At 39.3% G+C, this 25,225-nt stretch overlaps 1 protein-coding gene across 3 annotated transcripts in view; it reads left to right on the forward strand.

The window, feature by feature from the left end:
* LOC142097889 (caspase-8-like) overlaps positions 1–24,914 on the forward strand; it is a 35,912-nt gene extending 10,998 nt beyond the window's left edge. For all 3 annotated transcript variants that reach the window (XM_075180123.1, XM_075180124.1, XM_075180125.1), the window contains 7 exons: positions 3,757–3,836; positions 9,724–9,772; positions 10,040–10,102; positions 11,862–11,929; positions 18,459–18,558; positions 20,450–20,930; positions 23,328–24,914. In XM_075180123.1, the coding sequence (XP_075036224.1) occupies positions 3,757–3,836; positions 9,724–9,772; positions 10,040–10,102; positions 11,862–11,929; positions 18,459–18,558; positions 20,450–20,930; positions 23,328–23,508 (1,022 nt within the window). In that variant the 3' untranslated portion in view covers positions 23,509–24,914. The remainder of the gene's footprint in view (positions 1–3,756; positions 3,837–9,723; positions 9,773–10,039; positions 10,103–11,861; positions 11,930–18,458; positions 18,559–20,449; positions 20,931–23,327) is intronic.
* The last annotated feature ends 311 nt before the right edge of the window (positions 24,915–25,225 follow it).

Genomic DNA, 25,225 nt, shown 5'->3' on the forward strand with positions numbered 1-25,225 from the left:
AACTTTGAACTAAACCCACTGCTGTAAATACATTCTTGAAGTTCTTCTTGCAGAATGTGGGCCTGGCCCCCCACCCACTGTTCCCATGCCATTTTTATTAATATTGTTTTCACTTTATTTTATTATTATGTGTTATGACCACGGCTAGTAGGTAAGCCTTTAGAACCAAGCTATTAGAGGTCTTCACCTTTAGCAGCCACTTTTTCCGTAGAACTTATGTTGTTCGAAGGTAGTCAGATGCCCCCAGAACTTAGGCTCTAGGGTAGTGAAGGCTTATCCAGTATAACCGCGTTACATGATGTAGGTAATTGGAATACTGGAAGCAGACATCCGGGACAGGCCAGGGTCCAGGGACAGAAGCAAGCAAGAGAGGTCGTGAAACAGGCCAGAGGTCGGTGCAGGCAACAAACAGAGGAATCCAGGAAAGAGGCAAAGGTCAAAACGTTACAAGCGAAGAATATATAACTATAGGGGATGGAGGAGTGTAAGGACACTAGCTTCTCTATTGCAACTAGGTAATATAGACTCTTCTTATCCTATAATCGAAATACAATTTTAATCTTTAGTGGGGAACCAGTACCCCAGGTGCAACCTAATTATATACATATTATTTACTTGCACGCGCGCCCGGCTGTAGATCATGGTGGAGCGCGGCGATGTCTGCAGGAAGCTTCCCGACCATTGTCCTGGCAATGGTCTGGACAGAAGAGGAAATGATGTCCTGGTCATCATGGTGACGACTGGGATGCTGCTGGCGCTGAGGCAGAGAGTCACCCGCCGCGGCTTGTGACATTATATAACACCTCTTTTCCTAGGATTAAGACATGTATAGGAATGGGTGTGTGTGGGTGTGTTCCGGTTCCTGGCCCACTAGTTTATCTTTTCTCTCGGTGCACAGTGCCTCCACCTTGGTCTTCAGACAGTAAGCTCTTCGCGGGGTAATGCCCTTGTTCAGTGACACCAGAGAGAGACCAAGGAACCCTCCGCCCATTTACTCTAAACCCCAGGCTCGAATACAGAAAACACACACCACTCTGTAGCTAGCTTTAAAAACCACACCGGCACGTTTATTTTAGGGTGGTTCCCCAGGCTAGTTTGTTTTTTTGTAAGTCTGCATAACGAGTGTACCTTTAAAACATTATATCGGCTCACAGGTAAACTAAACAGCAAATTAACCTTTAGCTTATCACATAATAACACACAGTTCTTAATATCCAAAAGACACCTCTGCATCTGAACTTTATTCTAGCGAACAGTTCACACTAAACAGTGACATGTAAAAAAAAAAAACACGGCAGTTGAAACAGAATTAGCTTTCACATATAAATATGACTATCCAATATATATATCAATATTTAGCACACATCATAAAATGCATTTGGTATTTACAGGGTTATTTCATTACTTTTCAGTAATACTGCATGAGTTCTCAGTAGAAATAAACTGGTAACTGCAATACTCCTATGGTAGAGATCCCTCCAGCAAGCAATAATAAAATGGTAATAAACAAGATTTCTCCAATGCTTGTCACATGTAGCAGAACTCCAGCCTCTCTTGAGTGGTTTTCATAACAATACCGGAGTCTTATAATTAATTTCCTATATGACTTAGTCCATAAACTTGGCTAATTATCCCTAAACTTACCCTTTAAAATGTAACTCCATCCCAGGAACAAGGGTATATGACACTAATCTTCGGGACTTCCCACCTGGTCCCTGACTAACTAAACTAATATGTACAGTTGGTTCAGTCTTTCTAGTAAAACAGGAGTATAATAAAGCTGAAGGGTACATATATATATATATATATATATATATATATATATATATATATATATATATATATTGCTTCAGGTCAAGTTTCAGGCAATCTCCTTAGGATCTGGATATAGGTATTTAAAGTGGTGTAAAAGAAGTCTTATATCTTGCTTGTCAGCTTTAATAATGTACTTTGTTTTGCTTTTGGCAATCTGATATCTTCTTTCCACTCTGTAACTACCACTCCTCTATCATGCAATCGGTTCCTCTTCCTGTCCAATAAATTTCTACTGTTTTTTTCACCTCTTCTCCCTCTGTCTTTAAGTTTCAGCCTTCTATAGTATATTTCGTTCTGTTCAGTCTCCTCTTGTCTCTCTCATCTCCGTTCCAACTTCCCACTTCTGCCTCCTGTCCGTTCTCTCGTTCACTTTCTTCTCCTCATTCTCACTTCCAGTCTCCTTTTCTCTGTCCCTCTTTTTTTTTGTTAGAAAAACTGCTTTTATTTTCTTCACACCAGCCGCTCTTTTTCCTTGGCTTCCCGTGCGCACCTGGCCTGCCGGGACATGTAGTTTCTCCCTAGCAGCCAGAGACACGTAGTGCGCTTGCACGGACCGCCGGGTCCCGCAGTGTCACAATTATGTAATATTTTTATGTAATTATTCATTTGCCCACCCAGGGGGAGTTTGAAGTGTACCATTGGAGACTTCAACAGGTCTCTCCAATTAGTAACACTAATACTTTATTTACAAGGACAGAGTCAGCGTGGATCTATAAGTGTTGTCTAATAGAGAAGTCCTGATTTTAATCTCCTGTGCTTCTGCATGGGTTTTCCTGCTGACAGTGGCTGTTTTAATGACATAACCATATGACACCAGAAAATGGCCTTCTGTATGTAGAAGTTTAATGTGAACGCTGTTGCACAAACTACGGAGCCAGGAGTCAAGTTTTGGTTCCTGGCCCTTACACTAAAATCTCAGGCTGTCATTGACAGTGAGGATATGGGTCCAGTGATCACTGCACGGGGCAATCATTGTATGAAGACAGCTGTCCCAGTTAGATTTATTAGATCTATCTGCTACAGACATTGCTATGCTGTCTTTGATTCACCTTTCATTTCGAAACACTATCCCAAAATCCATCTATTTTGGATTTTGAGGGGCTTTTGTGGCCTATTGAATGCTCGCTTCAAGTTGGTATCTCAATCTCACCTTGTTGATGCCAGACATCAGTAAAATGTATTTTATGTCAGTTCTGTGCCATACTTAATTAATTAAGTGACCCCTTATATCACTAGCTATTTTGACCATTACATTGATAAATGTATATTTTCAAAATTTGGAATCAAAAGTCCATAATAACATTTGTACTAGTTGTCCACGGTCTGTATTTCTGTTTGTGGGTCTACTACTGACTGGCAATTTGATCCAATACTTGTGCCTGCTGGGAAACCCCTGTCACCTTCTCTGAAGTTAGTTCTGATCTGATTGTTCTTCTCCCTCTTTCTCAGGTACTGAACAAAGTAACTTTTTACCAATGAGTTAAATATCTGCACATGCTTTTAAAATAATAGCTAATTTGCTTCTCAATGTCAAATTCACACAGTAAGTAATTTGGTTCACCTATGGAAATGGTTCCCTATACTTACTGTCCACACTTGATAAAATGTGGCACACTAAATTTGACCTAAGGAAATAACTCCTCAACTTCTGCTGGTCTAAGTTCTTAAAAACTGGTCATTCAATGTACTGAACTGGTGATCCCAGCAGTAAGAGAATAATAATAATAAGTAAACCTATCTGAGTTTGGGGTTTTCATTACTGTTGAATTCAGCACTTGTGACCTCTTGCAGCAATGATAATGGAAATCCTGAATGCTTATGCATTGTACATTGTGTAATGAGTAATATAGTGAAAATTGTAGTTTTGCAATATTTTTATAGGCAAGCCAATCACCCAGACCTGAGCATTCAAATATCTATTAACCTGTTTTGTGTCCAAAGAATGTCAAAGAACGATGCTGACATCTTTGCCTTCAGAGGACGAGTTTGAAGACTTAGTAAAGCCATCACTCCCTGTCCAGGTACATTACACTTGTTATTTTGATTATTCATCAGTTTCGAATATATGTAAATTGCAGTCAGGATCAGCTGTATTTTTCTTTGGAAATAAATAGTAGCACAAGAGAAAAGCTGCTATTTTCAAGAAAGGTGATAGTGACTAGTCACTATGGTGACCATTTATCTAAATTAATATAACAGGTATACATAATAGCCCTAGCAATTGCAATTGAAGCAATTGGGCACTGTCCTTTCCCATATTTTAGTAATGACCTTGTAGATGGACTAGAAAATAAAGTGTCCATATTTGCTGATGAAGGGTTATTAACACAGAGCATGAGTGGCAGTGTGAGTTCGGACAACACCAAGAGCCACGGCTGCAGCTCCAGTCTCCACTTGCGCAGCGGAGACATTGCTGCCGGTGGTCTAAGCCCACGCTTGTTCCAGTGACACTGCTGAGGACACAGACAGCGACTGGACCTGCAGGTAGCAGGGGCACTTTTACTGGTAGAGAACTGATGCTATCGCAGCTCCCACCAGTTTTTCTGTATACAGGCACCATTTTATGAAGCGGCCTAAGGGGAAGGAGGAGCTTCATTGTAGGTGTATTCCTCACTGTTTCCCAGGCTTTTCTAACAGTTTTTCTAACTGACAGATTACCCTGGGGAGGAACCTTTAGATATATTTATGTATATCTAGTTTATTATATGCATACACATTTGTTAGACAGTGCTTTCTGATAGCGTGACTTTTACTGTCTTTGTTGCATGTTTTATTCTTATGTACTACTCTCTCTTGTCATAACTGAAGTACAGTGGGTTCCTGCATAGGTCACTACACACTATTATGTTCACATAATTAGTGGTATTACCTCTCAGATCATACATAGATTGTGTTTACTGTAGATCATTCTTTGTGCGGACTGTTTTCTGCAGTGTGTGTGTTCTCCTGTTTTCTCTTTCTGTATCTATTCATCATGTCAGAAAAAGGGACAAGTTCCAGGTCCAAAACTGCCAGAACCGGTTCAGAAACGTATTTCACCTGTTCCAGATGTCAATACAAAATTTCTGGTAAACGGTCAGACACGGATGGTCTCTGCACGGCCTCTGAGTCTGAGGACCTGAGTCAGAGTTCGTTTGGGGACACCGCTGATGTGGTGGTACCGGCCTGGGCTACAGAACTGGCATGGTCCATTGCGGATCTCAAAAGAGACGCTGCATGTTCTGAAACAGTAGGTGCTGATGTTTAGGCGGTTAGACAGGTCCTTAATATCACTGACATTGAACAGGCAGCACCACAGGGTTCCCTGTTTAAATGGGTAACGAAAAGAGCAGTGTCTTTTCAATCCTCTACTCAATTGTCAGAAATCTGGCAGGAGATACCAATAAGGTATCGGCTGTATTATCCCTTTCCAGAACATTAGGTTGCGTCATGGGAGACACACCCAAGTGTGGATGCTCCCATCACACATTTGGCTAAGGCATCCATTATTCCTCTTCTTAGTGCTGCATTTGAAAGACAGCACGGGCAGGAGATTTGAGTGGTTGTTAAAATCCATTTATTTAACGCTTGGAGCGTCTCTCCTCCCTATTATGGCAGCGGCATGGGTGGTTAAAGCCGAGGAAAAACGGGCCCTCACACTGTGTGATGGGCTCCAATCAGGTATGGCCAGGTCCAAATTATCCCCATTAGCAGCTCACATTAAGGATGCTGATGATTTCCTGGGGGATGCGGTTTTGGACGCAGGTCAAGGTTTATCCAGGACTTCCTCATTAGTGGGGGCGACTAGACAAACCCTCTGGCTTTGATCTTGGGAGGTGGATGCCGAATCAAAGAAAACTCTGGAGGCCCTGCCTTATGATGGCTCTGGCTTATTTGGCTCAGCCTTGGAAAGGTTCATCTCCCATGTCACGGGAGGTAAGAGTTCAGTTCTGCTGGTCGCCGTTCCCAAAACAAAGGGCACAAGATTTCGCTCCTTTCATTTTGTTGGCAAAACAAGGGGTACCTCATCAAGGGCATTAGTTTTCTGCCCCGCGGGGCGCAGCTCAGAGAGGTAGACAGGCTTGAATGGGATGACATCCTGGTACCAAGCAGACTGGCAAGCAATCAGCATGACTACCTACACTCCACACTGGGAACTTCAGTGGTGGGGGCTTGACTGCTAATCTTTCGGGATAAGTGGTTCAGTTCTACCACAGACAACTGGGTAAGTAGGTTGGTGGATAGACGGTACATGATAGACCTCTTAAGGACACCTTCACAGCGTTTTCTGTACACTCCCTTACCAAGAGACAAGACGAGGTGATTGGCACTTCTAGGGGTCATTCAGTCCTTGGTAGCAGCAGCACTCATTGTTCCAGTTCCAGAGGAGCAATATGGTTGGGTTATTACTCCCACCTCTTTCTGTTGCAGAAACCAGATCTGTCTTTTCAGCCCATTCTGAATCTAAAATCCCTCAACACGCACCTGAGGGTACTCAGTTTTTGGATAGAATCCATCCGTCAGTTATCAATTCAATGGAAAGAACAGGTTTCTAGCATCATTGGAGATCAAGGATGCTTATCTCATATTCCCATATGGGCCGGTCACCACAGCCTCCTCCGATTTGCTGTGGACCAGTGCCACTTCCATTTCAGAGCGCTCCCATTTGGGCTGGCCACAGCATTAAGTGTATTCATCAACATCAACAAGTAGTGACTGTCTTGCCATATCTGGACGATCTTTTGATCAAAGCAGATTCAGTCGCTCGTCTTCGGGATCATCTGGACCTCAAGGCAAAGATGTTTCATTCCCATGGCTGGGTAATCAATTTCAAGTAGTCCAATCTGATTCCTACTCAGCGCATGGACTTCTTAAGTCTTTGTTCGACATGCCAGAGGGTCTTTCTACCTCCGGGCAAGATACAGAAGTTCAAACACCAAGTAAAGGTATTGCTGTCCCTCAAGCGCGTTTCGATACTTCAGTGTATGAAACTGATGGGACGTGTGATGTCCTGTTTCAAGGCAGTACAGTTTGCCCAGTTTCATTCACGACCCTTCCAAAGCGAAATCCACACCACACCAAATGGAAGAGGTCAGTGCCTCACCTGAAAATGCAAATTTTTTTTTTTGTCTCTCGCCAGCTACTTGTCAGTCCTTGGTGTGGTGATTACAGACAGGGAATCTCATCCTGGGATGTCCCTTCTCAGTTTGAGAACAGTTAGTTGTGGCCATAGCTGCCAGCATATTAGGCTGGGGGGGGCAATGACTTTGGATTTGAGATTGCAGGGTCTCTGGACTCAGGCTGCTGAACAGACATATTCAGATCCAATCAGTCAATGCCACGGCAGTGGCATACATCAGTCACCAAGGGGAACAAAGAGCTCCCCAGCCATGAGAGGGAATTGCCAAGATTATAACTTGGGCAGCACAGCAGGTTCTTGTCATTTCAGTGGTCTTCATACCAGGGGTGGTCAATTGAGAAGCAGATTACCTGAGTCGGCATGCCACACACCCGGGGAAATGGTCCTTACATCCAGAAGTGTTCGCCCAGATTGTTCAGAGGCGCGGTCAGCTGGAGATCGACATGATGGCCTCTCATCTGAACCACAAGCTGGACAGGTATTGTGCCAGAATAAGAAACCCTCAGGTGTTTCTGGTGGATGCCCTGGAGATTCAGTATAGTGTATTTATTTCCTCCAATTGCAATTTTGCCCTGGATATTGAAAAAGATCAGATTCGAAAGGGGCGCAGTAATTCTGTTGGCACCAGACTGGCCGAGAAGATCTTGGTACACAGATTTTCTCGACCATAAGCATTTCTCCTCCTTGGCGTCTTCCTCTCAGGGAAGATCTTCTCAGCCAGGGTCTGTTTTTCCATCAGGACCTAGCACGGTTACCTTTTGACGGCTTGGTGGTTGAATCCTTGATTCTTAGACAGAGGGGTCTGTCGGAAAGGGTCATACAGGTGATGATCAAAGTTCGGAAGTCCATATCTTCTAGGAATTACCATTGTATATGGAAAACAGGTATTGGTTGGTCTGAGACAAACGAGTTCCTTCCAGTTGGCTAGGTGTCTAGAATTCCTGCAGGAAGGTTTGGACAAAGGTTCAGGTTTCGGCTTGGTCTATTTATTTCCAAAGGAGGCTGGCCCTGATGCCAGATGTTCAGACGTTTCTTCAGGGGGTTGTTCATGTTCAACCACCTTTTCTTCATCTGGTGGCTCCATGGGACCTCAACTTGGTGTTAACAGCTTTACAGAAGTCGCAGTTTGAACTACTGGAGTCTGTATCTTGAAACTTCTTACATTAATATTATTATTATTGTCGTAGATTTGTAAGGCGCCACAGTGCTCCACAGCGCCTTACAAGTGGGGAAAACAGTACATAAATAAAACGGACATACAAGGTAGACAAAATAAATGTAGACATGAAAACAAAGAGTATGAAGGACCTTGCTCATTAGAGAGCTTACATTCTAAATGACAATAACGACAGGGCTGTTTTGCCTACCAGGCCATCTTTTCAGCCAGAAGTGGTATCAAGATTTCATATTAATCAGGACATTGTTATTTCTGCATTGTCTCAGGATTCTTCATCCAGTAGAGTTCGGTTATACCTCTGGATGTGGTTAGAGCCTTGGGGATCTATGTGGACCGTACAGCTTCTGTTAGGAAGACTGATGTTCTCATAGTGTTGTATGATGCTCGTAATCGTGGCTGTCCAGCCACTAAACAAACAATAGCTAGATAGATTACGGCAACTATTCATCCGGCTTGTCTGTCAGAAGGTTCTCCGGTTCCTCACAACTCATTCTACCAGGTCAGTTAGTACCTCTTTGGCGGCACGGCATTGGGCCTTGGTTAAGTAGTTGTGTAGAGCGGCTACCTGGTCTTCCATTCATATGTTCGCCAGACTTTACCACTCTCACATCTTTGCATCCAAAAATGCAGGTTTTGCACGTAAAGTGTTACATGCAGCTCAGTCTAGGGGCAGCTTCGGAACTTCCCCAAGTTATGCAGTGTCCCCCAATTGTATGTGCAAGAGAAAACAAGATTCTCTTTCTCAAGAATCTCTTTCTCTTAACACAGTTGGTGGTCACTGCGCTCCCACCCTTTTGCTGTTCTGACAGTTATGTTGAGTGTTCTGTTGGTTGTGTTTAGCCCTCTATAGCGGCTTTGTTAGTTAAATAAACTGAGAGTTTCCTGCTGGAGGGCGCATAGAGGGGATGGGAGCAGGCTAGAGAAAATTTTAGTGCCATTACTCCAAAATGCGCAGATGCATAAAAAGGGGGTACATGCATATCATGAAAAGATAATATTACTATTGTGTAAATCTTTGGTTAGATCACATATTTAACATGGAGTACAGTTTTGGGAAATTCACTGTAAGAAAGAAATAGTGGAACTCAAGAGGGTTCAGAGACAGGGAATTACATGTCACAGCCCAGTGGCACAATGGTTAGCAATATATATATATTGTTGGTGAAGTGCGACAATCCCAAGATCTATTCTCCATTGTTTTTTGCTACTGTAAGCATACAGCACTCATTAGTCACACAGTGCACTCAGAGCCAGATTAAGGTAAAATCCAACCAAATATACTTCCTAAGGTTGCAGATTTTGAGAAGCAGCAACTAAAGAGGATCACTCATAAGTGTTATCTCATGTTTTGTGATTATTTTTGAGAATTAGAACTAACCACAACTAGCTGCCTCCTACTACCAACTGGCTAGTACCCATGTGCTTAGACAGGCTTAGATGGTGAGTAATTGCAGCTTCTCACATTTGGAAGTCTGCTCATGAGCCATACCAAATACCTGGGAATTTCAATGCAAAATGATAACTGGACACTTATGTATAGCAAATATACTTAAAGTATTTTACCAATGAATAATATGTTATATTCACAAATATTTTTGTATTTTCAATACAGGTTGTTACTACCGCTGTTTCATCTACTGAAATGGAATATCCAACTGATGGTAAGTCATTCTTGTTAATAACACTGTTACAGAGCTGGGAGATTTGGCATGCCAGCCATGACTGAACTGCAGCTTTAACCATTAACAGCTGGTCACTCTGTGATGATTGGCATTGTTATTCATTAACAGTTAGGGAATGTTGTATAATCCATTCTCTGACTGATCAGACCTGTTATTTTTAAAAGACAAAATAATAACATATGTAAACAGAAGATATGAGGCATATGCAGAATTTGTACTGATTTAATTATATTATTTTTGTTCTAGACACGGGAATGCAGAGCATTGGAGAACTTGTTCATGAAGTGTCGGGCCAGGCCAATGAAGAAGGTATCACATTTATTAAAAATCGTGAGAATTCTGTTACCTGTGCAAATACACCAATAATAGTCTAGTTGTAATATTTGGAAGAAGCAAAAATCAATTGCACATCAAAGCATTTACCATATAGATTTCACTTAGATAAAGCAAAAGTACTCCATTGAATGTATTGGCCAGGGTGCAATTATCGTCACCTCAGATGACATGTAAATAAGGCTATACTACTGCCCCATAAACTGGGAACTACCACAAAGTGCACAGTCTCCACTTCTATAAGTTAATCAAAATTTTATGCCACACACATTCAAATCTTGTGTATGTACTGGGTGGAATATTCAGGTGCTCTACTCTGTTTAGTACACATTTGCCCACATCTGACTAATTCTTCCAAATAAAAGTAAATGAATAATAATGAAACATGTTTACCTATATATAATGCACATAAAATAAAACATGTATTCCTATTTGCTACCAAAATAATACAGTCCTGGAAAATCAGATAAAATTTTCTTCGATAGACTTTGAAAAAATGTAACATAAGTTAAACAAGAATATATTCATTTATTTAGTACAGATATAATATGCTGATTTCAAACATTTTCCAGTGACACTAGATGATATACTTATTGTCCCTCTGCCCCCGCCCAGCTGCCTATTGCTGGGCTGTTCTGCCACATCTGCCGTTGTGTGTGCCCCTCTTGCTATACTTCCACTCTGAGCATCTGTTAAAATGTTGACCTGAATATATGGCATTTTGAGGCGTAAATATGGTTAAAGTGTCACCAGTCATGTAGCATGGAGCTATATTTCTGCAGCACTCGCTCCATTTTGAGTGGGTCTGCATGAAGCAGCAGAAAATAGAATATGGCGGCGACCCTGAGGAGGAAGAAAGGCCCAATAAGCCAGTGTTAGCTCCATAGGTTGGGACAGCACACGTCTAGTAAAAAACAATTAAAAATCCTCTAATGACTCCATGATGCCACTGGAGATGCCAGAAATCTCCCGTTAAAGTATGTGGCTAATCCACCTCCAGGTATGTCCACTTTTTTTCTACTAAAATACTGATCACTGAAGCCTTTATTTCTTAATTGATTAGAGGGATTGGGGCTGTCTTTATATCTGTCACATTATTATTATTATTATTATTATTATAATTATTATTATTTTCAAAGATCTGTAAGGCGCCATAGTGCTCTGCAGCACCGTACAGTAGGGAAAACAGTACATACATAAAACAGGGACATACAAAGAAGACAAAATAAATGAAAACAAAAGGTATGGAGGCCTCTGCTCATTAGAAAGCTTACATTCTAAGTGGAAGAGGGCACAGCTGAAACTAGAGGAGCAAATGTGGTTCAGAGTGGAGATTGGGACAGTTGTGAGGGTGCATTAGTGTGAATAGCATTATCAGGGATAACATTTGTACATTTCTATGTTTCAGCTACATTGGTTGGTTTACTGCTAGTAAACCATATATTCAGCTGGCAAGCCTTTGTTCAATTTTTACAGGTTCCCACCATGGCTGTTACCACTCACAACAATGTAGATAAACAAAGAACCATCTCAAGTTCAGAAGTTTCTGTGTTTAATCCGAGATTTCAGGACACTTAAGTAATTTTCCACTCACAAAGTACACTACTATGTTGTTTCTAGAAACACATCTTAAAAATGTTTTGTTCTTTAACACCAAATACCTGTTGTTTGGTTCCATAATTTTAATATAGTATATATTAATATAATTAATATGAATTTGTGGTTTATCCTGCAGATCTTAAAGGTGGAAACACTGAGAACTACATGTCTGCCCTCAGCCTTAATGAACAACCAACAATAGAGGTTAGTTTAATGCACTATTCAGTAAACAAAAAATACAAACAATTCTGTGCTGGTTAGTTACACAATAAAAGTTCTGTTTGCTATACTACATAGTGCCTTGTAGTGAAGTGTCATGACAGTGCTATTTATAAATGAGAAAGTTGAATTTTCCATATAAAATGTCACTGGAGGTCTCAGATTCCACCGTCAATTGTGGAATGGTTTCATTGGATCAATTTCTATAAGTCGATGGATGTCAACATTTTGTTGGTGATAGATAGACACACGGATTTCACTGCCCCATGGCTAAGGTGGATAGAATTTAAAGTGTCAAATAGGTACAATGTTAATGTGAAATCCTTGGTGGGCTCCTTCTCCCGTCCTCTTTGGAACGTGAGGGACAGTGTTCTCTACTCCTTCTTACAACAAGTGGTGTGCTGACAATACTTAGTGGAGGGTTGGCAACATAATCTGGATTTTTTCTTGGCATGGCCTCCTGGGGGTAAATGTATCAATCTCCGGTTCAACTCGCGGGAGTTCGGCGAGATGACAGCTAAAATTTAAAGCGGCGCTGCCTTGTAAAGGCAAGTTTCCCTTTACAAGGCAGTGCCGCTTTAAATTTTAGCTGTCATCTTGCCGAACTCCCGCGGGTTGAATAAACCGGAGATTGATACATTTACCCCCTGGACTCTTCCTTATTCCTCTCAATACCCATCACCTTGACCTACTTCCAAACCCATATCCTGTTTTCCCCATCTCCCCATTTGTTTCAAGGTGTAAGCAGTGGTTGAAGTTGTGTTGTATATGGTGGTATGCCATACCGCCACTCCTACTGCATTCATTGTAAAACTATCAAATTCCATTCACTTGCATTCCATTTGTCATACAACCACTTCTAAATTTCCATACTGCCACTTCTAAATTTACACTTCGACCACTGTGTATAAGTATCATAGCAACTGTTATAATGGTTTGAATGATACCCATTTTGCAAAATAATGCCCATGGTTAAGTATGTTTGTACATCATTTCCCGTGATAGTCTGTACTTATAAATAGAAAATATATTATAAGAAAACACCACAGGCTGTATGAATTGAAGCAAAAGGCATTTTGACATACCAGCCTCATGTTTAATAAGACTATTTTAAAAAAGTGTAAAAAAACAAACAAACCATGAGCTATTTATACACTAATAGTAGTACAGCAATGTAGCAGTAATATTGGTTGAGCAGCAGTTGAACAATGTTTGGAGAGGAGAGAAAAATTTAGTTTAGCTGCTGCATTCAAAATGGATTGTAGAGGAATGTATAGTTAGGTTTAGACCAGCAATAAGAGAATTGCAATAGTCAGTGCAGGAGATTTATAAGAGCATGAATTAAAGTGAAAGAATAAAAAAATATCCAAGAATTTTAGCACTGGATTATGTCCAAAGCTCAACTAGAAATAGACACAAAAAGTTATACTTATATTGTGAAATGGAGGATGATGAAAGGAGATCTCGTATTCTCCTTGTCGAGGATATCGGTACCCCACATCAAATATGAAAGAAACAGAAAATAACAATATATAGTGTAGCATGTTCAAACACACATATGGAAAATGGGTCAGTATTTATTATCCACAGATCCAAAGCCCTCTTTGTACTATGCCCGTACCAAATTGTCTTAAAGCAGCAATGGAAGGACCTAGCTGTCATTGATGTAATGTAAGTATTATTTTAGGGGTTAGGATTAACCTTAATACCCCTAACCCCTAAAATAACACTTGCATTACATCAATGACAGCTGTGTCCGTCCATCGCCGCTTTAAGACAAGTCGTGGTTTGTGATGCCGTCATCTTGCACAGTCGGCAACACAGCGAGTCGTCCCATGAAGACATCTGCATGCTGGTAAGTAGTTTTTTTTCATGTCGCTGTACTAGCCATTAGGTGTCCTCTTGTCGTCTTCTTCTTTGTCGGGTTAGTCAGTACCATTAAACTGACTACCACAGACGCGTAACAGCACTGAGGTGTCGGCAAGGTGCAGGTTATGATTGGCGTGATTCGCTTCGAAATAAGCAAAGAGAGCTATTGATATTGTATTAATTTAATAGGAATTTAGTACGGGCATAGTACAGAGAGGGCTTTGGATCTGTGGATAATAAATACTGACCCATTTTCCATATGTGTGTTTGAACATACTACACTATATATTATTATTTTCTGTTTCTTTCATATTTGATGTGGGGTACCGATATCCTCGACAAGGAGAATACGAGATCTCCCTTCATCATCCTCCATTTCACAATATAAGTATTACTATTTGTGTCTATTTCTAGTTGAGCTTTGGACATAATCCAGCGCTAAAATTCTTAAATATTTTTTGATTCTTTCACAGTTTGCTTATTAGGTTTGTGTACACCAACTTCTGAATGTTTGGCAGTTTTGGTTTTATGTATGGAGCGCTGATAGTGGTTATTATTATTAATTTTTAGCATGAAATAAAGTGTTTACAGTGTTCTGAGTGAGATACGGGCATCTTTCTGGAGATGTTTCTTTGGAGGCATATAACAGGATCTAGTGACAGGTTGGATGTAGAGATCAAAGGATAGTTGTTAATGACGAATGACACCTAGGCAGTAAGCTTGAGAGATAGGGTTTATTGTAGTTCATTCAACAACTTCTGGGGGTAAATGTATGAAAGTCCGATTTCTGCAAGTCGCCGGAAATCGGCGACTTTGCAGTGAAAATTTAAAGCGGCGATGGCTTGTAAAGGCAAGTTCGCCTTTACAAGCCATCGCCGCTTTAAATTTTAGCTGCAAAGTCGCCGATTTCCGGCGACTTGCAGAAATCAGACTTTCATACATTTAACCCCTGATGTCTAGTGGAAAGATAGCGCAGCTCAGTTTTTGAAAGATTGAGTTTGAGGTGGAAAGAGGAAATTCAAGATGAAATGGCAGAAACATATTCAGTAGCAAAGGGCAACACAGATGGTGAAAGATCCAGAGACTATAGATACATTTGGGTTCCATCCACATAGAGGTAATACTGAAACAAAAGGAAAATTATTAGTTTTCCAAGAGGTATAAATAGAGATGCAAAGGGCCTATGACTGAGCCTTGTGATACTCGTACTGACAGAGGAAGCAAAGAGAAGGTAGATGAATTAAAACTGAATAAGTGTTTGTATGAGAAGTGAGTGGTCAACACTGTCAGATGCAGGGACGTATTCATTGAGAATTAGATGTGAGTAGTGGCCTTTAGATTGAGCACATCAGTAAGTGTACTCTTTGTGGAGTGTTGGGAACAAAAGAGATCCCAAAAGATTGTGTGAGGAAAGGAAGTGTGGGAAGCGAGTGTAGGAAAGCCTCTATAGAAGCTTGGAGGAGCAAAAGAAAATAGTGATATATAAGTTACATTGGGCAGGCAGTGAAATGGTGAATGCAGTTTGTGGATATAGCAGATATAGATTGTTGCCTCTGATGTAAAATACTTGTTTCACTGTTTTGTTTTTAGCGATGAAGTCTTATAAATTTCAGAATCACATGGAATTAAAAATGCTTTCACCCACAGCAAAAGCATCCCCCTAAATTTACCTGCAATATGTAGTGTGACTTATTGCCAATAGCAGTTCCACTTTGACCAGATTTTGATTACAATCAAGCTGGTATACATAAAATGTCCATCACTGATCAAGAATTAATAGGGAATATGGCAGAGACATGCTTAACACATACATAGAAATTGGACCAATATTGCAGTTTGATGATCTTGGATTGCATAATGGGCAAATAATGGAAGATACATTCAGATATTGGACAAAATGGAAACACTTGACAAATGAGAAACATCAAGCATATTAGTCCATATAGGTGTGGCATGCTGGATTGGCCTGATTGTCTATTATTGTGGTTAACTTGGCTGCAAGATTAGACCTCAGTAACTTTAAAAGAATAGTGTTGGGGCGAGTTTGGCTGGAGCTTCAGTGTCTATGAAAGCTCAATTTGCTAATGTTTCATGAGCAACAGTGTCTAAGGTGATGTCAGCATGGAACTCTGAGCGAAAAATATCAACAGCAAAGGGAAAGAATAGGTGGAGGTGCATATTTCATGATCATGATATCCATGCATTAATTCGACAAGCAATGCAAAACTGGTGAGCAATTGCAGATCAAATGACTAAACTCCAGCCTGTGCCACAAGCAGCCAGTTTAATTTAAAAAAATAAATTGGTCAGTTGAAAATATAACAGATCAAAATATCATAGTCGGGTTCCAGTGCAACTGCTCATCACACAATGCATGTTTGCGAGTACAGTGATGCAACAGCGCAGATAATGAACTAGACAAGCAGTGGAGGAAGGTGATATGATCTCATGAATCATTTTTCACCTTTTTCTCAGCAAACAGAGAAGGGCATATGTGGTTTATATGGTGCATTTTCCTGGCATGGTTTGAGTGCATTTATTCCCTTAGAAGGCAAGGTCAGTGCTAATTGCTGTGTGATATTTTTTGCTTCCTGATGGGAGTGGGGTCTTGCAGGGTGACAGTGTCCCAATCCACAGAGCATGTGTGGTCACCCAATGGTTAGATGAGCATTACACTGATGCTATCTATATGCCATGCTCTTCTCTGTCACCAGATCTGAATCCAGTTGAACATATTGGTGATATTCTGAAACAACGTCAGAAAAACATTTTACGCCACATCAACAAGGTGTCAGTTGAATGACTTTCTTGTGAAAGAATGATCCTACATAATACTCATCATACTACATCCTGCGCAATTCCAAATTTGCTAGACTCAATGCACAGGCCATACATGAAGGGCCAATTCCCTACTAAGAGACCATTTACTGTTGTGTCCATTTTTTTGTTCTCTATCTTTACCTGGTGATAAAGTAAAGGGAAATTAGAGCCAAATGCAAGGGGGCAGTTGAGTAGTATATCAATCAATTTTCTGTTTATCTAGATGAATACCATTTAGTAAGCTCATTTGGAAGATGAACTTCCATTAAGTCAAGTAACAATACATTTATATACAGACAAATAGAAAATAGATACAATCGTACACGTAGACATGCAATACACAATATAAATAAAAATACATATAGTTCAGTATACTAGTGTTTTACAGCTTGACACATCTTGAGATGCATCTGACTGGCCATATGCATATAAATGCACTTTTTCGTTTGTGTGTATTTTCCTACGTAAATTTGGGGTGCAAATATGTCACCCTCTAAATAAGACCCATATGTTTATGATGACCACTATGAACTATACACAAACATATATATGTAATTATTTTCAATAGTAAGCTGAGTGTAAGTTGAACGTCATGGGCCTAGTAAGTTGATCTTCATGGGCCTATTTTCATATGATTAGTTAATCACATGATACATGATTTGTGCAGGTATAAGCATGGCCTAGTGCAGTGTGGGCTAACCTGTGGCACTCCAGGTGTTGTAAAACTACAAGTCCCAGCATACCCTTCCACCAATAAGCTGCTATATATTGGCAAAGCATGCTGGGACTTGTAATTTTACAACATCTTGAGTGTCACAGGTTAGCCAACACTGGCCTAGTGTGTGAAGATGGTTCCTTATGATGAGTGAAGTTGAGTAGCTTGAGGTGTTACTTAACTAGTATTTGTGCCTGAGGACATGGCTTCCCTGCCTTAGATGTTCTGAGATTGTGTTTCAATATTATTCTACATTATATTCCTGTATCTTTCTAACTTCCTGTTCTTCTTTTTAGCCAAAAATTATTTATTATTGGAGTTACTTTATTAAAATAGTATACAGAAATCAGCTATGTGCCGTACCCAAGGACAGCGAAAGACAATGAAAATAAAAGATTATCCTTGATGATATCAATAGACGGATAAAAAAACACAGAAAGAAGCTAGTAAAGGAAAATCAATGTATTTACTAAAGAGTGCAAGAAGGCATGAATAAGTAAAAAAATAAAGTTATCTGGAAGGGGAAACCCCCTGTATACACCATTGAATGATTTTGTGCTGTCACATTCTCATTGCTATATATTGGGGAGCACCAGTTTCAATATTTAGCAGGGTACATACAGGGTTCCTTTTAGTTAAACAGTAAAGAAACCAGTCTTTGACATTAATCCATATGGAAGCATGTGCATAATAATCTACCTATGAATTGGTGCTTCTTTATCTTTCATCATTATAAAGTCAATATTGCTCCAAAGTAAGTGAAATGTTCAGTACAGGCTGCTGATGGGTGCCTTCATACAAGGTAGTAAGGTCAGGTATGTCAAAGCAAAGCTAATTAATATGCTCTGCTTTATATTTTTTGTTCTGCACCAGACTACTGAGCCAGCGCTCTAAAAGATGTGTGATGTGGCTTTAGCTGTCAGTTATAGAGGAGGGAGGAATTCACAGAGGATTGAACAGTACATTTTCCAGATGCGGTATGCAGGCTCTCGTGGTAATTGAAACATCCCAAGTTAACTTTTGTTAATGTATGTAGCACAAAAAGAAATATAGGACACTTGATATGAGATGATCTCTATAGTATTTACTTTGTTGTATTGTGTTTTGAAGATGTATGCAATGAATCGAAAACACAGAGGCTACTGCTTGATAATAAATAATTCAGAATTCATGAAGAGTGACCGAAGACGAGGAACTGAAAAAGATGAAGGTAAGTAGTGTTTCCATATTATTATATTTACATGTATTATATATTTATATATTTATTTATTTTTGTATGTAAACCTAGAATTGAAAGATCAGAGAAAGTAAAACATACTTAATTAATATGAAATACTATATTTGAATTGTTTTGTTTTGTTTTATGCAAATCCAACTGGTTATCTGATGTCTACAGTACAAACCATGAACAGATGAATTTTGTTTAGATTAGATCAGGTGAATTATCACTTAAATCCAAAGTAGAACTATTGAGAACTTCCTTAAAACAGCTAAATTGCTCATGTACACATAGTGGAAGCAGCCATTTTGTTAGCTGATGTTCAGGAGAATGCATCCAATCAATTCACTCAGAATGTAACTTCACTACGACTAATGTTCAGTGATATCACGATTCCTAGTGAGCTGATACTTATCATTCACATGACTACTGGTTTGATTTACAAAATATCAGCTTCCACAAAGGTCCTCAGTAGTGTTGCTAGTTCTTAGTGTAATAATAGGCTTAGGAATATTTATTAAGGCCTCACAATTATTATTATTATTATTTATTTATTTATTTATTAGGCGCCACAGATTCGGTAGCGCCGAATACAGAAGCAAGTAACGAATAGATGAGGTAATACATATAAGTAGCACAGATGAGTGTGAGTAAAGCTATGGGGCTCACACAGAGTGCAGGGAAAGATATGACAGGATGTAAGAGGGAATGGGAAATTAGACAGACATGAGACAATAGGTCGAGAGGACCCTGTCTGCGAGAGCTTACAATCTAGAGGGAGGGGTGGTGAGAGAGAGTAGGACCAACTGGGAGAATATGGAGATGGCAGGCGAGGAAGAGGAGGTGATGGATAGAATGGTTAGGAGGTAGTAGGATTTGCTAGCTTGAAACGTTGAATTTTGAATGAGCGTTTGAAGGATTTAAGATTGGGGGAGAGTGGAGTGAGAAAATTACTAGATGTACTGTAATAATGGGTACTTCAAACAGGACTAGGTGCACCCACCAGAAATTGTGCAATTGTGTTTTATTGTTGCAGTTTATTTGTAATCTGCAGATTTCACTGTTGCAGTTTAACTTTTTCCTTTTACTCCTTAATAGACTGTATGGGGGGTATTCAATTGTTAGTTTTAACGCACTAAAACACAAAAAAACGAGTGCTCGAAAAAAACTTCATATTATATGGTAATTTTGCGCGCGTAAACAGTTAATACGGTACTTACTCGCTGCCAGCGGACTGGAGCTGCGAGCTGAAATTCTGGAGTAATTACCGTATTAACGGTAAGATTTTTCGAGCGCTTAATTGTTAGCGTTAACACTAACAATTGAATACCCCCCTATATGTCTCTCATTGTGCTATTTAACTCCCAAGTGCTGTCAGCATAACAGACAACTCCAGTGATTACATAACATTACCTTATGTACAAAGCTATATAAGATACAGCAAGAAATTACCCTTAAGACTAGAAGACTGCAGCCAAATGCCTCAATATAGCCACATATGGCTAGCATGATGACTGATTATCCAATGAAATTGAACTGATCAATATAGGAAATACTTGTAAGATGAACACCATCGACCTGTGTGTGCTGTAATCTTGTTCGTTGTAGACCAAATTATGATCTGGCTGTTCATCTGAAGCCAAAGTGAAATGCGTATATGTGGACAGCTTTAATAACCAGGAAATTATTTGTGTAAAGGTAAATAAGTTCTTACAAACAGCAAATTATGTGCTATAAATAAATAGCGATTATTTCTTATATTTACTGTTTAACAAGCACGCTAAACATATTATAAATGTGTTTTAAGTTTGTCTGTTAAGCTGTTTTCCTTTTAGTATGTTGTTTTTGTTATATATTTTTTTAATTATATGCACTCTTGCAGAGTCCCTAAAAAGTGTGTTCTCATGGCTGGAATTGGAGGTGGAGCTTCATAAGGAACTGACCACACAACAAATCCATAACTGCATGCAGGACTTCCAGGCAAGGGACCACACTGAGAGAGACTGCTTCGTTTGCTGCATTTTGACTCATGGACAATCAAGAGCAGTTTTCGGGACTGACAATGGCATTATAGATATAGAAAACATAATATCTTATTTCTCCAGTTGCAAGTCTTTAGCTGGAAAACCTAAGCTCTTTTTTATACAAGCATGTCAAGGAAAAAATTCCCAGAAGGCTCACGACATCGAAGCTGATGCCACTGCTTCAAGTGACGATAAAAAAAGCGCCCCTTCCATCCCAAATCATGCAGATTTCTTGGTCGGAATGTCAACAGTGGACGGTTACTACTCATTCCGTCATACACAAAGAGGGTCATGGTACATCCAAACACTCTGCAAGAACCTGACGAAAATGGTTCCAAAGTAAGCATTGTATTTCATGTAGAAAAAATTGACAAGCGCAACAGATTGGTGCTGAACACAGAGATCTAAAATTTAATAATGCTATGATTTTTGTAGTATACTTACATCATACATTTTTATACATATGTAATTAGATGTATGATCTGAATTTATGTTCAAAATAAGTACATTTATTCCGAGACAGCCAAGGTTTGCTTTTAAATGTAAATGGGCCCCTTGAGTTTTTATACCAAAAGCAAAATTCTATTCAAAACGAATCCTATTACTTTAAATAAAAAACTAGTGTCCCATGCTCGGGATCCCTATGCTTCTTGATATATTCACCACTGGCATCTGCAGGTGTTTACTTTAGCAATTCAAATGGTGAGCCCTGATGCATAATGGGAGTACATATATATATATATATATATATATATATATATATATATATATATATATATATATCTCAATATAGAACAGTCAGTGAAGATAATGTATACATCTAAAATAGTCTAATTCCAAGTCCTGGGATAAAGCAGAACATGAATGACTCTCCAATTTCAGTGTAGTTTTATGGATGAATACCTTGGCACCTTTTTCCTGAGATTGGAGAGTTTGTAAGTCACATGGTATTGTGACCTTTACTGCAACACTGATATGCAAATTTAACATAATTTACATTTGAGGGGTTGTATTCCTTTTCTTGAAAGTCCATATAGCTTAATAAATGCCTGCACAGCTACTCCCCAAATTTCCGCCTTTCTTTATTGATAATGTGCTGCTGGTTTAAATAATCCTATTAAATCATTGGCAAATTATTTTGGTATCAACAAAAGGAGTTAAATATCCCACAATTGTAAATATCTATATTCTGAAGGGGAAGCCGTATAATTGGGTTTAAATATGTTTCTATCGTTGTTAAGTCTTGTATGAGTCTTTTAGTGTTGAAGGGAATGAAAGGCATTTTTGTGAGACATGATGCGTTCATCCCAAATAATGAGTATATATTGCTGTAGGAGAAGTATCTCTAGTGTGTTTTTTGTGTAGATTACAAACTGGATACTATTTGTGCGATTATCTGGTAATTTGGTATGTGGAATATTCAGTTTGTTCACCTGGTAGTAATGTTTGCTGCAATTCGAGATGAAGCTGTGTCAATGGCAGTCTTGTTTTTGGATAGCAAGTAAGAGTTTGATTTTAAATGTTTTTCCTGTGCCTCCTTGATCATTAAGAAAACATGTATGTCCAGTGTTTGTAACAGTGGCTTAAATGATACGGTGGTAAATAGTCTGTTGTCCATTGGAAGTATAGTGTTGACGTTGTCTTGTTTATGTATGCTGTAGTTTGTGTGTAGTATATATTATGGGGTTATTGACCTTGTGTGCTTGATGATGTTGACAAGCTATGTTTCTAAAGTGTTTTGAGATGAAGTGGAAGATATTGTGGACATTAATCAAAAATAGGTTAATTGAACTCTGTATTGTTGTAATCATATATAATATATAGTACAGAGAAATAAGTGCATTGACAGACTTCAAAGACACCCCAAGAAGTTTAAAGAATATTGCATGGTATAGAAACTTGTTACCTAGACTATATGGACAAAAGTATTGGGGCGCTTGACCATTACACCAACAGGGACTGTAATGACATTGTATTCAAATACATATACTTTAATATGGAGTTTGTCCCCTTTTGCAGCGATAACAGCTTCCACTCTTGTTGGAAGGCTTTCTACAAGATGTTGGAGTGTTTCTGTGGGAATTTGTGCCCATTCATTCTGTAGAGCATTTATGAGGTCAGACACTGATGTTGGACTTGTATGCCTGGCTCACAATCTCCGTGCCAATAAAATCTCTGATTTTACGTGGTCGTCCGCTCCCATGGTCAACTTTCTAATAATATCACTTACAGTTGACCGTGGAATATCCAGTGGGGATGCAATTTCACGAACCGTTTTATTGCAAACATGACATCCTATCATGGTAACATGCTTGATGTCACTTTGCTAATCAGATGGACCCATTTTGTATCACAAATGTTTGCAAATGGAGACTGCATGGCTAGGTGCTTGATTTTAGACACCTCTGGCAACGGATCTGATTGAAACACCTCAATTCAATGATTAACAGGTGTGGCCAAATACTTTTGTCTATATAGTGTAGCTTAAGAAAATGCCTTCCCATGATCCAGACATCTGCTGAGATAGCTTCCACCTTCTGTACTGATGAGCTTCTGAAACCAGTTTACCCATATGCTTGTGAATGTTATTTGGTAGCTATTCATATAAACAACTTACATTTTTATGGGCAGTCACTCCTTAAAAACAAAACATTACTTACACTTGTAATGTCTTCTCCTGATTGTCATCATGTTTCTTTTCTTGCACAAAATAATCTATGACACATTTCTTTACAGAGGTGAAGATATTTTGTCCATTCTCACAAAAGTCAACAGAGATGTCAGCGAGATGGAGCATTCAAACGATAAAGGGACCAAAATGAAGCAAATGCCGCAGCCAGCTTACACTCTGCGAAAGAAGCTTGTATTCCCTAAGCCCCTCACTCCATATAAAGCAACTTCTCAGACTACATATTAGGATGCATATTCCTTTGTTCCATATGCTGTATGCAATTTTCAGTATCTAGGTTAGGATTCGTTTACTACTATCTAAATGACAATTATTTTTTTTTACAGTCATACCTAAGGGTCAAACCATATTTTCTATCTAGTGCCATCACATTACATATACTTATGTGTCTGAAATATGACCTCCATTAACTGAAAGTGGGAGACAGGCAGAAACACGTTTTGCTGGGGTGTCCTCTTCTTGTATTTTGTCTTTAGTTGGTCATCTCCACATTTTGAACTGTGCAAGCACAGATGCATTGTGATTTTGGTGTGCTGTGATATGTGCATACAAATGAATTTGTGTTTTTGATTTGGTGCATTAAGCATAACTCCAATTAATTCAATGGTGTCTTTCTGAATGCATACAAACACAGATGTTCTTTTCTTGTGCTTTTCCTGTGTTTTTCAGGCCATAATGAAAAGAGAAGCACAAGGGTCATGGAAGTGAAAATTAAAAAGAAGAAAATATTTATCTATAAAAGTCATAAGGGACTATGTCCACCACTGTTGTATCCAGTCAGTTTCAGTGTATTTTTGGCTCAGTCTCTAATTGATTGGTAGACTGACTGCTCATCTACCACCATCCCAGAAAGGCAGTCAGAGGAGACCAGAGGCTATTACAGGAAATAACTAATTAAGGTTCTCTTAGCGCTCTTCTGATTTTCTCTCTAGGCTTCCTGTGGATGAAAAGGTATGGTCCACCAATCTCACTGACTGTCAGAGTTCCTTTGTTGCTGTGAGTGAGCACATACAGATCCTGTGGAACGATTCACTCACTTTTTACAGCACTCTCCTGTCCCCTTAAATGTATGTTATCCATACCTTGGCTTTTGTCTCGCAAAACAAAATCTGTTTGTGGCAGCATAACTAGATTCATTCATACAAAGAACATTCTCATTCTGCACCCCTTCAGATACCATGTTAGGTGGGCAGTGCTTTTCTAACTAGACAAGCAGACAGTGACAGCAGCAAGACAGACTGCGTAGGGTAGATTGGTTGACTCATGCACAGGAGCAGGTGATGAAACAGTAACTCAGTCTTGTTGACCTGTACCTTCAGTGAACTGTCTTAAATATGTGGGAGCTTCAGCTGACTGTAATAGATTGGAGAGGAAATACTTTATTTTTTTTACTCAATGGACCAGCTTCCATAAACCATAGCAGAATTACTTTTTATGATAAATATATTTTCAACAATGTCTTATTTTTCAAAATGTATGTTTTTAAACAAGTAATGTTTCCGTATAATTCATCTTTAAGTGATTGGGATCTAAATCTTTTTTAAAAATGTATATAATCGCAGAAGCCTTTAGGTATTTACACACTGGCATCAGAAGATGGATACAGAGTGGAAAATAAACACAGACCAAATACATCTCTTGCGCATCATTTGCTAATGAGTTATTAGTGCATTTTTTCAACACATCCAATGGGTCTTTTTTCTCAGTATATTATCATGGATGTTAAATGTAAAAATGTTGGACTGATTTTTTTAGGTACTCTGGTGACTCTTTGTTAGACCTTGGACAGACATAAAAGTATCCATGTACATAGTTAATAAACCATCCACAATCCATCTAAAACAGATCCTGAACTGAGGAAAGAATGTACCCATGCTTACCCACATATCCATTTGTGAGACCTTCTCTGGTATGTTTTCACATTTAAGCTTCTCAGATGGGTAAT

Source organism: Mixophyes fleayi, chromosome 7 (genome assembly GCF_038048845.1).
Source record: "Mixophyes fleayi isolate aMixFle1 chromosome 7, aMixFle1.hap1, whole genome shotgun sequence".
Taxonomy (NCBI): Eukaryota; Metazoa; Chordata; class Amphibia; order Anura; family Limnodynastidae; genus Mixophyes; species Mixophyes fleayi.